This window comes from Salvelinus namaycush, chromosome 10, assembly GCF_016432855.1.
Source record: "Salvelinus namaycush isolate Seneca chromosome 10, SaNama_1.0, whole genome shotgun sequence".
Taxonomy (NCBI): Eukaryota; Metazoa; Chordata; class Actinopteri; order Salmoniformes; family Salmonidae; genus Salvelinus; species Salvelinus namaycush.
The window spans coordinates 44,402,004-44,417,825 of NC_052316.1; the positions used below are offsets into that span (position 1 = coordinate 44,402,004).

The 15,822-nt window shown below is 43.2% G+C and overlaps 1 protein-coding gene across 1 annotated transcript; it reads left to right on the forward strand.

The window, feature by feature from the left end:
- Positions 1-359: 359 nt before the first annotated feature.
- On the forward strand, positions 360-6,453 carry ahsg1 (alpha-2-HS-glycoprotein 1). Its single transcript, XM_039002944.1, has 7 exons — positions 360-647; positions 3,593-3,706; positions 4,056-4,140; positions 4,294-4,460; positions 4,971-5,087; positions 5,531-5,605; positions 5,728-6,453. The coding sequence occupies exons 1-7, from the start codon at positions 438-440 to the stop codon at positions 6,184-6,186; spliced, it is 1,227 nt and encodes a 408-aa protein (XP_038858872.1). The 5' UTR covers positions 360-437; the 3' UTR covers positions 6,187-6,453.
- Positions 6,454-15,822: the final 9,369 nt, after the last annotated feature.

Below are 15,822 nucleotides of genomic sequence, written 5' to 3' on the forward strand. Positions count from 1 at the left end.
TTCTTACCGTAGGATAGATGGCTCACCCTGTATTCGGTCACTACAAAGCTCACACAACAAACCAAAAAAGCCCAGAGTACAAAGTTCACATTGTTGACATTGAATTTTCTAATATATAAAAATCTGTAAACCCTTAAAAAACATATTAGAAGTTTGACGAAAAATGACAAAAGTAACACATATTGACTAAATTAAATATGTGACAAAACGTATTCCCAGGATTTTGAGTGATCAATTTCGCAACACTGTCAATGACACAAACTTGCCCAGAAACCTTTTGTCCTCTGTTTACTTTGCATTGACTTTGGCAGCGTGCATAAAGCAGTCTGAGCCTATACTCGTGTTATCTCCCTCCTGCTACGGTTAACCATACAGACCGTAGTTTGTATAAATAAGTGCCTCAGGCTGCCGTGCCCCTTTATTCAACGTGCGCTACTATGAGGGGACTGGTTATTCTATCCGTCCTGACAGTGTGTGCACTGAACTGTGCCACTGTGCCAACGCGGGACACCAGTGGACGCCACTGGAGCTGCGATGAGAACGAGAAAGAGCCTGGGGCAAGGTTGGCCATGCTCAGCATCAACAATAAACATTTCCATGGATACAAGTTCCAGCTCAGTAACATAACCTCCAGCACAGTGGAGAAGGTGGGTGCAGGAGGAAGGGGGGGGGGGGTCTGTAAAGGGGTGTAGGGGTCAGGGGTTGATGGGGGGGGGGTCTGTAAAGGGGTGTAGGGGTCAGGGGTTGATAGGGGGGGGGGGCTGTAAAGGGGTGTAGGGGTCAGGGGTTGATGGGGGGGTCTGTAAAGGGGTGTAGGGGTCAGGGGTTGATGGGGGGGCTGCAAAGGGGTGTAGGGGTCAGGGGTTGATGGGGGGGGGCTGTAAAGGGGTGTAGGGGTCAGGGGTTGATGGGGGGGGGGCTGTAAAGGGGTGTAGGGGTCAGGGGTTGATGGGGGGGTCTGTAAAGGGGTGTAGGGGTCAGGGGTTGATGGGGGGGTCTGTAAAGGGGTGTAGGGGTCAGGGGTTGATGGGGGGGTCTGTAAAGGGGTGTAGGGGCCAGGGGTTGATGGGGGGCTGTAAAGGGGTGTAGGGGTCAGGGGTTGATAGGGGGGGGGGGGGCTGTAAAGGGGTGTAGGGGTCAGGGGTCAGGGGTTGATAGGGGGGTCTGTAAAGGGGTGTAGGGGTCAGGGGTTGATAGGGGGGTCTGTAAAGGGGTGTAGGGGTCAGGGGTTGATGGGGGGGCTTACATGGTGTTTGTTGGGATTGTGGTATCTTTAGACTGGACTGCATCTCAGTACTCTCAGGGGATTTCCTTTATTAGTTGCCATTCCTTTTTCTGCACTGTGTTTCAGACACTGTGTATCAGACACTGTGTATCAGACAATGTGTTTCAGACACTGTGTATCAGACACTGTGTATCAGACACTGTGTTTCAGACACTGTGTATCAGACACTGTGTATCAGACACTGTGTTTCAGACACTGTGTATCAGACACTGTGTTTTTAGACACTGTGTATCAGACACTGTATCAGACACTGTGTATCAGACACTGTGTTTCAGACACTGTGTATCAGACACCGTGTATCAGACACCGTGTATCAGACACCGTGTATCAGACACTGTGTATCAGACACCGTGTATCAGACACCGTGTATCAGACACACTTCAGACCACTGGGACGCCGTCATTGGTATGGGGGCATTTTGGAATGAGAGAAAGATAGAGAACTACTGTATGAGGCCTATCTTATTTCTCTTCTCTCAGAACTTGTTGATCTTGATGAAAGTGTGTGAAGAGATGACGAATGAGCTCTTTTTGTCACTCATTTCATGTTCCAAAAGTTTTAAGATGAAAAGACCTCTCTCTCTACTTTCTTCTGTAATTCTTAATTCAGTGTTTTCTCTCCTTCCTGGATATATGGTAACAAGAGTAAGGGAGGAAACAGTATAGTCAACGTATTTTCACTGTGTAACTCGCTCTCTCCATCTCTCCTCTACCCTCTCTTCATCTCTACTCTACCTTCACTCCTCTATCCATCTCTCCTCTACCCTCTCTCCATCTCTCCTCTATTCTCTCCATCTCTCCTCTACCCTCTCTCCATCTCTCCTCTATTCTCTCCATCTCTCCTCTACCCTCTCTTCATCTCTCCTCTATTCTCTCTCCATCACTCCTCTACCTTCTCTCCATCTCTCCATCTCTCCTCTATTCTCTCCATCTCTCCTCTATTCTCTCTCCATCTCTCCTCTACCCTCTCTCCATCTCTCCTCTACCGTCTCTCCATCTCTCCTCTAACCTATCTTCATCTCTCCTCTACCGTCTCTCCATCTCTCCTCTACCCTCTCTCCATCTCTCCTCTAACCTATCTTCACCTCTCCTCTACCCTCTCTCCATCTCTCCTCTCCCATCTCTCATCTCTCCTCTATTCTCTCCATCTCTCCTCTCTCCATCTCTCCATCTCTCCTCTACCCTCTCTCCATCTCTCCATCTCTCCTCTAACCTATCTTCATCTCGCCTCTCTCCATCTCTCCATCTCTCCTCTACCCTCTCTCCATCTCTCCTCTCTCCATCTCTCCATCTATCCTCTACCCTCTCTCCATCTCTCCTCTACCCTCTCTCCATCTATCCTCTACCCTCTCTCCATCTCTCCTCTCTCCCTCTCTCCATCTCTCCTCTATCCATCTCTCCTCTACCTTCTCTCCATCTCTCCTCTATTCTCTCTCCATCTCTCCTCTCCTCTCTCCATCTCTCCTCTCTCCCTCTCTCCATCTCTCCATCTCTCCTCTACCCTCTCTCCATCTCTCCATCTCTCCATCTATCCTCTACCCTCTCTCCATCTCTCCTCTACCCTCTCTCCATCTATCCTCTACCCTCTCTCCATCTCTCCTCTCTCCCTCTCTCCCTCTCTCCTCTACCTTCTCTCCATCTCTCCTCTATTCTCTCTCCATCTCTCCTCTACCTTCTCTCCATCTCTCCTCTATTCTCTCTCCTCTATCCATCTCTCCTCTACCCTCTCTCCATCTCTCCTCTCTTCTCTCCATCTCTCCTCTATTCTCTCTCCATTTCTCCTCTCCTCTCTCCATCTCTCCTCTCTCCATCTCTACTCTCTCCTCTCTCCATTTCTACTCTCTCCATCTCTCCATCTCTCCTCTACTCTCTCTCCATCTCTCCTGTCCTCTCTCCATCTCTACTCTCTCCTCTCTCCATCTCTCCTCTCCTCTACTCTCTTTCCATCTCTCCTCTCCTCTCTCCATCTCTCTTCTCCTCTCTCTCCATCTCTCTTCTCCTCTCTCTCCATCTCTCCTCTCCTCTTCCATCTCTCCATCTCTCCTCTCCTCTCTCTCCATCTCTCCTCTCCTCTCTCCATCTCTCCATCTCTCCTCTCCTCTACTCTCTCTCCATCTCTCCTCTCCTCTTCCATCTCTCCATCTCTCCTCTCCTCTCTCCATCTCTCCATCTCTCCTCTCCTCATCTCTCCATCTCTCCTCTATTCTCTCTCCATCTCTCCATCTCTCCATCTCTCCTCTCCTCTCTCCTCTCTCCTCTCTCCTCTCTCCTCTCTCCTCTCTCCTCTCTCCTCTCCTCTCTATTCCAGGGTCTGGAATCTGACTGTAAATTGCACCTGGACCTGGACCTCAAGGAAACAACCTGTCACATCATCAACCCAAAATCTTTTGAAGAGTGTGACATCCGTCAACATCATGAAACGGTAAGCCACTACACAAGAATGGCCAACCAGAGAGACACCTGTAGTGATACATACCAGTCCTGTAGAGAGAGACACCTGTAGTGATACATACAAGTCCTGTAGAGAGAGACACCTGTAGTGATACATACCAGTCCTGTAGAGAGAGACACCTGTAGTGATACATACCAGTCCTGTAGAGAGAGACACCTGTAGTGATACATACCAGTCCTGTAGAGAGAGACACCTGTAGTGATACATACCAGTCCTGTAGAGAGAGACACCTGTAGTGATACATACCAGTCCTGTAGAGAGAGACACCTGTACAAACGGATGACTAAGCAGAAATGTATGTTGTGTCTCCCTCATGCAGCAAGTGAATGCCCACTGCAATGTGACTCTGAGCATCACAGAAGGCATTGCAGAGGTCTCTAAACACTCCTGCAACACTGAACCAGGTATCTAACGTTACCCTAGTCTACTGCAGCGCACGCCACCAAAAAACACAGTACATGTGTCCTTTTTTTATACGCAGTACGTAAGTGAGTAAGTCTACCTCCAAAAATGGTTGTGTGCATTTTTTTAATCAAGTTTAATTTGATTTGATGAAGTTTCTGCTGAGAAGGTGATCAGAATGTGTCCGGACTGCCCCATTCTGCTGCCCCTGCATAGCCCCGAGGGCCTAGAGAGTGTGAAGGCAGGCCTCAGGCAGTTCAACATGGACCACAACTACACCTCCTACTTCAAACTGATGGAAGTGGGGAGGATAATATCTGGGGTATGGTGATGTATTAGGATTCTCTCCCTGTACTTCTCTTGGTACACAATCCAAAACACGTTTGGGTCCTATCTAGTCAAAACCGGTCACTGTTTCAGGGATAAGTCTGAAATTATGTAACACACTGCTTAGAGTGTTCAAGGAATCCTACCACTGCCAACAGTGTAACATGCTATTTGGAGTGTTTGTTTGGTAAATTAAGTAGGTCTCCCCTGTCTGTCTAAACCTGTACAGATGTAGGATCCTAATTTGAGCCAGTTTGCTACAGCAGGAAAATAATCCTGCAGCAACAGAACATTTTAATTATTATGTAGATTATAATGAACGGACATATTTGTAGGAAAATTAAGTCTGAAATTTCAAAGTGGAAATTACAAACTTCAAATGCCTTTTTAAACCTCAAATACACTATCCGTTTTACATTTCCTGCATTGCAGGACAGTTCTCCTGCAATAAAGTGATCAAATGAAGATCCTACATCTGTAGGTCATGTCTCTCTCCCTTTCCTAGTACATGATGATGACTGGAATGTACTACAACGCTGAGTTGGCCATCGTGGAGACTGAGTGTAATGCCAAGAGCAGGATAGATACACAGGCTTGCAAGCCACTGTGCCCCGATGAAGCTGTAAGGCAACTAGCTACCCTCCTCATTCTCACTCCTCACGTATTACCATCATCCTACTCTGGTCTCCTGTCTCCGGTCTCTGGTCTCTGTCTCTGACTCTGGTCTCCTGTCTCCGGTCTCGGGTCTCTGTCTCTGACTGGTCTCATGTCTCCGGTCTCGGGACTCTGTCTCGGACTTTGGTCTCATGTCTCCGGTCTCGGGTCTCTGTCTCTGACTTTGGTCTCTGTCCTCTGTCTCCGGTCTCGGACTTTGGTCTCTGTCTCCGGTCTCGGGTCTCTGTCTTGGACTTTGGTCTCTGTCTCCGGTCTCGGGTCTTTGTCTCTGACTTTGGTCTCTGTCCTGTGTCTCCGGTCTCGGGTCTCCGGTCTCGGGTCTCTGTCTCTGACTTTGGTCACGGGTCTCGGTCTCTGACTTTGGTCTCTGTCTGCTGTCTCTCTCTCTAGCGCCATGGGCTCTGTAAATCCACACTGCTGGGGAATGGCCAGGTGGATGTCACCTGTGAGATCTACGAAGCTCTTGTAAGCCACTTTTAACACTCACATAAATACATCCCGAAAACATATAATTACAAAATATGGTGCCAGCCCTCCTCTAAAGTCTGTCAATTCAAACATGGTTCCTTTTGTTGTTTCCATGGCAGAACGCCAGTTCTCCCCGTACCCCTGGAAGGGGGTGTGGACACCCACCACACCGCTCCGGAAACCACACCCATCCTGGCATCAAACATCACCTCCCTCCCTGGGTACACAAGCCAGGCAAACCAGGCCCACTACCAGGCCCACCTCCAGGCGACGAAGGTCCACCCCCTGGTCCCCATAGCCCACCCACTGGTCCCCATAACCCACCCCCTGGTCCCCATAACCCACCCACTGGTCCCCATAACCCACCCCCTGGTCCCCATGGAGAGTTCCCGTTCCCCCACTGTCACGGCTTTGTGAAAATCCCCCCCTCTATCCACCCTCTTTGCCCCTTCCCACCCCCTCATCACCCCCACCCACACCCTCGCCCCCATGGCCATGGGCCACCCCCAGGGCACTCTCTACCACCCCACCCTACACACGTTCTGGGCGAGGGTCCTCCCCCACATGTCAAGGCATAATCTCAGTATTCCGATAGCATTTCAAAATGGTGGATGTCTGAAGTCATGTTGACGTACACATATTCAGAAGTAGTTTTGCCATCATGGTTGGAATAATGGCAATAAGAAGAACAGTAACTGTGTAAATGAAATGATCTGTTGTCTTTTCTGACTTCTACTGCAGTCATGGCATTTCATCTACGGGTTCTCTCTGTTAAAATCAGCTTGATTCTGAGCCATTCTTGGATAAAAAAATGTTTTTTTTTACGAATAAACTACTTAATGATACTAATGTACTGTACTTGATGATATTAATGTACTGAGATATTCATGACTAACTAGAGGACAGGCACACACACACACACACACACACACACACACACACACACACACACACACACACACACACACACACACACACACACACACACACACACACACACACACACACACACACACACACACACACACACACACACTAATAAGCTGTTATACCAAGTCCTTTAAGGTCATAGTTAGTTTAACCACCGTGGGTCAATGTAACGGCTCAGTACAATGACACACGGCACATGGCCTTGTTCGGGGGGTTAGCACTATGCTAACACGACATGGAGAAGTTAAGCCACTCCCGTATCTCTATAATCAAGTTTATGCATGCAAAGCAATTATTTAGATAGTTCCATATCAGTTAATCCCTCTTGTTTTCGATGGATGGACCCACTTTCAGCATAGCAAGCTAAAGAACCTCTGAAAACCCTTCTTTATTTAACAAATGAAAGACATATCAGTGTTGGGGAGTAGTGAACTACATGACTTTGCAGTAGCTTGGTGGTAGTTGAACTACATTTAAACCTTGGTTATTTTTGTCAGTAGTTAGTTACTTTTTGTTGCCATGCAGCTGTGTAGCTAACTACTGGAACTACACACTACTTTTTTTGCAAAAATAAAATATGGGTGAAGTAGGCAATCTTATATTTTATTTTTGGCTTCAGACCTACCCAAATTCTCACTTGAAACATAGTTTTGGTGTTTAAACCAATTAACCTTACAGTGCCTGATTTTGGGCACTAGATTTACTGGATATTACTGATAACATGTTTACATTCCTTATTTTATTAATTTCCCACCATTTTGTCAGACCACAACAAACTAGGCAGTTCTAGAACAGAGGCTTCTCTGTTAAACGTGTCTCTGGCTCCATCAAGTGGTCAGTTGTGTCATTACAATCCATTTTGTCACTTATTTTCCTGCTGGTAGGGGCAACACTCTTCACCACACTTCGATACCAAAGTGAATTTTTCCTAGCATGTTAGGAGAATTAACGAAGCAGTTTAGGACTGAGGTTAAGGTTAGGAAAAGGGTCAGGGTTAGCTCTTCTAATCTGCTACGAAAATCACTTTGTATCAAAGTGCCGTGAAAAGACTGGCCATGTTGGAGAGCATCGAAACGACTGCACTACCGACTGACTGATCTACGAATCACCTTGCATCATAAGTAACGACTCATTATTTGTAGATCAGTCAATCAGTCACAATTTACCCATGATACATTGCGGTTTTGACCCTCTCGTATATGCAATGGTGGAAAAAGTACCCAATTGTCATACTGTAGTAAAAGTAAAGATACCTTAATAGAAAATGACTCAAGTAAAAGTGAAAGTCACCCAGTAAAATACTACTTGAGTATAAGTCTAAAAGTATTTGGTTTTAAATATACTTAAGTATCGAGAGTAAATGTAATTGCTAAAATATACTTAAGTATCAAAAGTAAAAGTATAAATCATTTCAAATTCCTTATATTAAGCAAACCAGATGGCAACATTTTCTTGTTTTTTTAAAATGTACTAATAGCCATGGACACACTCCAACACTCAGACATAATTGACAAACTAAACATGTGTGTTTAGTAAGTCCACCAGATCAGAGGCAGTAGGGATAACCAGGGATGTTCTCTTGATAAGTGTGTGAATGAGACCATTTTCCTGTCCTGCTAAGCATTCAAAATGTAACGAGTACTTTTGGGTGTCAGGGAAAATGTATGGAGCAAAAAGTATATTATTTTCTTCAGGAATGTAGTGGAGTAAAAGTTGTCAAAAATATAAATAGTAAAGTAAATACCCCAAAAACTACTCAAGTAGTACTTTAAAGTATTTTTACTTAAGTACTTACACCACTGCTCGAACACAGCCAGTGTGTCCCCTGCTGGTAGACAGGAAGACATGTTCAAGCGGATCACTTTTGTCGATTGTCACCGCCTTTCAAAGTGTGTTGCATTATGGTAAAAAAAAAATGACAGACTTTGAGACTACATGTCGACTGCATGAACTTAACACAAATCGTGTGATCGAAGGTCATGCCGTTTTTGATGAAGTCACCTTCAAATCGCTGCAGTTGCTTCTCATCAACAGCACCATTCAGCAATCACCTGCATTATGGGAGGGACTATTTGTCAACCAATCATTAGGATGTTTTTGTTTGAACCACACAAACGTGGCCAAAGACGTGACTGAAACAGGAACCAACTTTGCTGTGATTCTAAAGCTACAGGGGACATAAATGTTATGTTAATTTTATTGAACCTTTATTTAACTAGGCAAGTCAGTTAAGAACAAATTCTTATTTACAATGACGGCCTACCAAAAGGCAAAAGGTCACCTGCGGGGACAGGGGCCTGGGATAAAAAAAATGTTTTAAATACAATATAAATATAGGACAAAACACACATCACGACAAGAGAGATAAGACAACACAACATAAAGAGAGACCTAAGACAACAACATAGCAAGGCAGCAACACATGACAACACAGCATGGTAGGAACACAACATGACAACAACATGGTAGCAACACAACATTGTAGCAGCACAAAACATGGTACAAACATTATTGGGTACAGACAACAGCACAAAGGGCAAGAAGGTAGAGACAACAATACATCACACAAAGCAGCCACAACTGTCAGTAAGAGTGTCCATGATTGAGTATTTGAATGAAGAGATTGAGATAAAACTGTCCAGTTGAGTGTTTGTTGCAGCTCGTTCCAGTCGCTAGCTGCAGTGAACTGAAAAGACTGTGTGTGCTTTGAGGACTTTTAACAGAATGTGACTGGCAGAACGGGTGTTGTATGTGGAGGATGAGGGCTGCAGTAGATATCTCAGATAGGGGGAGGGAGGCCTTAGAGGGTTTTATAAATAAGCATCAACCAGTGGGTCTTGCGACGGGTATACAGAGATGACCAGTTTACAGAGGAGTATAGAGTGCAGTGATGTGTCCTATAAGGAGCATTGGTGGCAAATCTGATGGCCAAATGGTAAAGAACATCTAGCCGCTCGAGAGCACCCTTACCTGACGATCTATGAATGATGTCTCTGTAATCTAGCATGGGTTGGATGGTCATCTTAATCAGGGTTAGTTTGGCAGCTGGGGTGAAAGAGGAGCGATTACGATAGAGGAAACCAAGTCTAGATTTAACTTTTGCCTGCAGCTTTGATATGTGCTGAGAGAAGGACAGTGTACTGTTTATCCATACTCCCAAGTACTTGTATGGGGTGATTACCTCAAGCTCTAAACCCTCAGAGGTAGTAATAACACCTGTGGGAAGAGGGGCATTCTTCTTACCAAACCACATGACCTTTGTTTTGGATGTGTTCAGAAGAAGGTTAAGGGTAGAGAAAGCTTGTTGTACACTAAGAAAGCTTTGTTGTAGAGCATTTAACACAAAATACGGGGAGGGGCCAGCTGAGTATACGACTGAATCATCTACATATAAATGGATAAGAGAGCTTCCTACTGCCTGAGCTGTGTTGTTGATGTAAATTGAGATAAGGTTGGGGCCTAGGATTGAGCCTTTGGGTACTCCCTTGGTGATAGGAAGTGGCTGAGACAGCAGATTTTCTGACTTTATACACTGCACTCTTTGAAAGAGGTAGTTAGCAAACCAGGCCAAAGACCCCTCAGAGACACCAATACTCCTTAGCCGGCCCACAAGAATGAAATGGTCTACCGTATCAAAAGCTTTGGCCAAGTCAATAAAAATAGCAGCACAACATTGCTTAGAGTCAAGGGTAATGGTGACATCATTGAGGACCTTTAAGGTTGCAGTGACACATCCATAACCTGAGCGGAACCCAGATTGCATACCAGAGAGAATACTATAGACGTCAAGAAAGCCAGTCAGTTGATTATTGACAAGTTTTTCCAAATGAAAGTGATATTTGAGACCTCTCTCTAACCAATGAATTGTACACACGTTATGTTTTCAGTTTGTGAGTGTGTGATATGGGAGTATAGAAAAGTTTATGTAGCCCCTTATACAGAAAAATGTTTAGAAACAATAGCAGCTATGTTGACACTGCCATGTTGATCTGAGCCTTGCTCAGTCGGGGTCAATAACCTGTTGAGAGTTAGAATAGTAGAATACACACTCTCACTCAGATATCATTAACATGGCATAAGTCATGGCAAAATGTGTTGAATTGTAGGAAATTAGCTTTAAAACTGAAAATTGCATGACATTTTTCATAAAATAAAATAAAATGTCTCTCCGCCCCATGGCAAAATGTGTGGAATTGCAGGAAATTCACTAAATTGTAAATGTTTCTCTCCGTTGTCATGAGGGGGGGCCACTAAAATGTTTTCCCCGTGAGGTGGGGGGGAGCACCCAACCAAATCTTGTTTAGGGCCCCCCAAAAGGCCCTGTACAGGGCCCTCATGACTGCACGGCCAGGCACAACTCCAAAATCATCATTAAGTTCGCTGATGACACAACAGTGGTAGGCCTGATCACCGACAACGATGAGACAGCCTATAGGGAAGAGGTCAGAGACCTCACAGTGTGGTGCAAGGGCAACAACCTCTCCCTCAACGTGATCAAGACTAAGGAGATGATTGTGGACTACAGAAAAAGGAGGACCGAGCACGCCCCAAATTCTCATTGACGGGGCTGTAGTGGAGCAGGTTGAGAGCTTCAAGTTCCTTGGTGTCCACATCAATAACAAACTAAAATGGTCCAAGCACACCAAGACAGTTGTGAAGAGGACACGACAATTCTATTCTATTCCCCCTCAGGAGACTGAAAAGATTTTGCATGGGTTCTCAGATCCTCAAAAGTTTTTACAGCTGCACCCTCGAGAGCATCCTGACGGGTTGCATCACTGCCTGGAAGGGGCGTCGGCAGAATTTTGGGGCCCTATGAAAAAAAAACTACCGGTCCCCTAACATAGAAATCAGAATGTTTCAGATTAAAATAACGTACGGATCAATATGTGTTATTAAACGTACTAACGTATAGTACTAACGTATAGCAGCTTCTGCTGCTCTATACTACAATTGTGCAGAATCTAGTTTCCACCTTCATCGTTTGCCTACACTAACAGTATTGCTAAAACTTTTTTGTTGTATTTTCTTAAAACTGCATTGTTGGTTCTGAGCTTGTAAGTAAGCATTTCACTGTTGTATTCGCGCATGTGACTAATACAATTTTATTTTATTTGATACAGTCGACCCTCGAACACAATACAACCCTCGACCCTCGAATACAAAATGCTCTGAGACCAGGTTGAGTTGAGAGATATCATTCCGCAAAGTAAGGGACTGTACAATGAGACTGTGTGTGTAAATGGACCTCCAGGATAATATGGTAAAGTTGGCCTCATGAATAGGCCCTCGAACAAATAAATAAGACCAAGGACCTCCAAAATCCACCAGATTAACAGTTTTTTTTTATGAAGCCAGCAACCCTGATACCAAATAAATGTTCTCGAAGCGTTTCATCAATTTTTAGATTGCTTAGAACACCAGTAAAATGAAATATCCTAGCTAACTGTGAAACATTTACAATACAATCAGCAGTTCACATGATCACAGTCACTGAAAAGGGGAGGAAAGGCTCAATAATCTGATTTTGTTAATCTAAAAGCAAATAATAGATTTCAGTGATTGACAGTATACAGCTATTGTTGCATGTAGACTAAACCAATCTCAGTGAAATGAGATTAAATCTAGTCACGATCAGTTTAATATACTTCATTCAGTAGCCTAAATGTAGTAGATTGGCTCGATAGCGTCATTCGTTGTTGGTTGGCTAGCAAGCACATCTTAACGTTACACATCGTTGATTTTTTGAAAAACTGGTCCAGCCACTTGATAGCCAGCTATCGTTAAAAAATAAAGCAAAATGATGTACTAATATTAAAGTATAAACCCATCATAGTGATATCGGTTAAAGAGATATGAATGAGGTCCCGGGCAGAGAGTTATCAGATAAAAGTGGATAGGCATCAGACAGTCCTTGCACTTTGAAACCCACAACCCAGGTGACGTTTAACACAGCCCAGCGAAGAGTGTCCCCTGCTGGTAGACTTTCTCTTGACACAGAAATGACTATGGGCCCGTTTGAGTGCTAAGCCGAAAGTAGCCGACTGTAGGCAGAAGTCGATGAGTAAAGTTGAGGAAGGTACATGTGCTGCGGCGAAAGTCGGGCAACTTCTGCTGTTTCTAGGAAACACGACAATGGCAGACATGTCATTCACCTTTGTTTTTGCCGATGAAATTAATGCTATCAAAATGCCACTTCTCCAACACGAAGCTGAACATGGTCCGACGAAATTTGATACCAGCCCAAGCTCTTTCTAACATTCACAAGACTTCTATGGTATTTTCTCAAAATATAACCAGGTAGTGAGTGCATAGGCTACTCGAATGAGAATACGGTGTTTTTTGCAGCATATAGGATATGCTCTGTTGTGTGTCATTACTTCATGCCCTTGTACCTTACTCTTTATTATTTGTGATTGTGTAACATATAATTGTACCAGATGTGATTAAATGGAGTCCACAAAGATTCTTACTGTATGGTCATTGATCGCATGTCAACATCACTAGAGTCTGCAGTATATTGCTTAAATTCTCAACCTTTATGTTGCTTTTGTCATTAAGCATATAAAGAAACAGAATATGAATCAATCGCATGAAGGACACAACGTTCAATGTACAGAAAATGATTAGACTACATCAGTTCCCGTACTGGGTAAACAATATGAACAGGATTAGACTACATCAGTTACTGGGTGAACAATATGAACAGGATTAGACTACATCAGTTACTGGGTAAACAATATGAACAGGATTAGACTACATCAGTTACTGGGTAAACAATATGAACAGGATTAGACTACATCACGTACTGGGTAAACAATATGAACAGGATTAGACTACATCAGTTACTGGGTAAAAAATATGAACAGGATTAGACTACATCACGTCCTGGGTAAACAATATGAACAGGATTAGACTACATCAGTTACTGGGTAAACAATATGAACAGGATTAGACTACATCAGTTACTGGGTAAACAATATGAACAGGATTAGACTACATCAGTTACTGGGTAAACAATATGAACAGGATTAGACTACATCAGTTACTGGGTAAACAATATGAACAGGATTAGACTACATCAATTACTGGGTAAACAATATGAACAGGATTAGACTACATCAGTTCCCGTACTGGGTAAACAATATGAACAGGATTAGACTACATCACGTCCTGGGTAAACAATATGAACAGGATTAGACTACATCACGTCCTGGGTAACAATATGAACAGGATTAGACTACATCAATTACTGGGTAAACAATATGAACAGGATTAGACTACATCACGTCCTGGGTAAACAATATGAACAGGATTAGACTACATCACGTACTGGGTAACAATATGAACAGGATTAGACTACATCAGTTACTGGGTAAACAATATGAACAGGATTAGACTACATCAATTACTGGGTAAACAATATGAACAGGATTAGACTACATCAATTACTGGGTAAACAATATGAACAGGATTAGACTACATCAGTTCCCGTACTGGGTAAACAATATGAACAGGATTAGACTACATCACGTCCTGGGTAAACAATATGAACAGGATTAGACTACATCAATTACTGGGTAAACAATATGAACAGGATTAGACTACACCAGTTACTGGGTAACAATATGAACAGGTTTAGACTACATCACGTACTGGGTAACAATATGAACAGGATTAGACTACATCAGTTACTGGGTAAACAATATGAACAGGATTAGACTACATCAATTACTGGGTAAACAATATGAACAGGATTAGACTACATCAATTACTGGGTAAACAATATGAACAGGATTAGACTACATCAATTACTGGGTAAACAATATGAACAGGATTAGTCTACATCAATTACTGGGTAAACAATATGAACATGATTAGACTACATCAGTTACTGGGTAAACAATATGAACAGGATTAGACTACATCACGTCCTGGGTAAACAATATGAACAGGATTAGACTACATCACGTACTGGGTAAACAATATGAACAGGATTAGACTACATCAGTTCACGTCCTGGGTAAACAATATGAACAGGATTAGACTACATCACGTCCCGGGTAAACAATATGAACAGGATTAGACTACATCAGTTACTGGGTAAACAATATGAACAGGATTAGACTACATCAGTTACTGGGTAAACAATATGAACAGGATTAGACTACATCAGTTACTGGGTAAACAATATGAACAGGATTAGACTACATCACGTCCTGGGTAAACAATATGAACAGGATTAGACTACATCACGCCCTGGGTAAACAATATGAACAGGATTAGACTACATCAGTTCACGTACTGGGTAAACAATATGAACAGGATTAGACTACATCAGTTACTGGGTAAACAATATGAACAGGATTAGACTACATCACGTCCTGGGTAAACAATATGATCAGGATTAGACTACATCACATCCTGGGTAAACAATATGATCAGGATTAGACTACATCACGTCCTGGGTAAACAATATGAACAGGATTAGACTACATCAGTTACTGGGTAAACAATATGAACAGGATTAGACTACATCACGTACTGGGTAAACAATATGAACAGGATTAGACTACATCACGTCCTGGGTAAACAATATGAACAGGATTAGACTACATCACGTCCTGGGTAAACAATATGAACAGGATTAGACTACATCAATTACTGGGTAAACAATATGAACAGGATTAGACTACATCAGTTACTGGGTAAACAATATGAACAGGATTAGACTACATCACGTCCTGGGTAAACAATATGAACAGGATTAGACTACATCACGTCCTGGGTAAACAATATGAACAGGATTAGACTACATCAATTACTGGGTAAACAATATGAACAGGATTAGACTACATCACGTACTGGGTAAACAATATGAACAGGATTAGACTACATCAATTACTGGGTAAACAATATGAACAGGATTAGACTACATCAGTTACTGGGTAAACAATATGAACAGGATTAGACTACATCACGTCATGGGTAACAATATGAACAGGATTAGACTACATCAGTTACTGGGTAACAATATGAACAGGATTAGACTACATCAGTTCCCGTACTGGGTAAACAATATGAACAGGATTAGACTACATCAGTTACTGGGTAAACAATATGAACAGGATTAGACTACATCAATTACTGGGTAACAATATGAACAGGATTAGGACTACATCACGTCCTGGGTAAACAATATGAACAGGATTAGACTACATCACGTACTGGGTAAACAGTATGAACAGGATTAGACTACATCACGTCCTGGGTAAACAATATGA

What these genes read in the sequence shown, in the direction of transcription:
- ahsg1 (XM_039002944.1), top strand. Translation starts at nt 438, where the DNA reads ATGAGGGGACTGGTTATTCTATCCGTCCTGACAGTGTGTGCACTGAAC. An exon ending in TCCGTCAACATCATGAAACG is followed by an intron (nt 3,707 to 4,055) that starts GTAAGCCACTAC and finishes TCCCTCATGCAG; the next exon opens with CAAGTGAATGCCCACTGCAA. An exon ending in TGGGGAGGATAATATCTGGG is followed by an intron (nt 4,461 to 4,970) that starts GTATGGTGATGT and finishes TCCCTTTCCTAG; the next exon opens with TACATGATGATGACTGGAAT.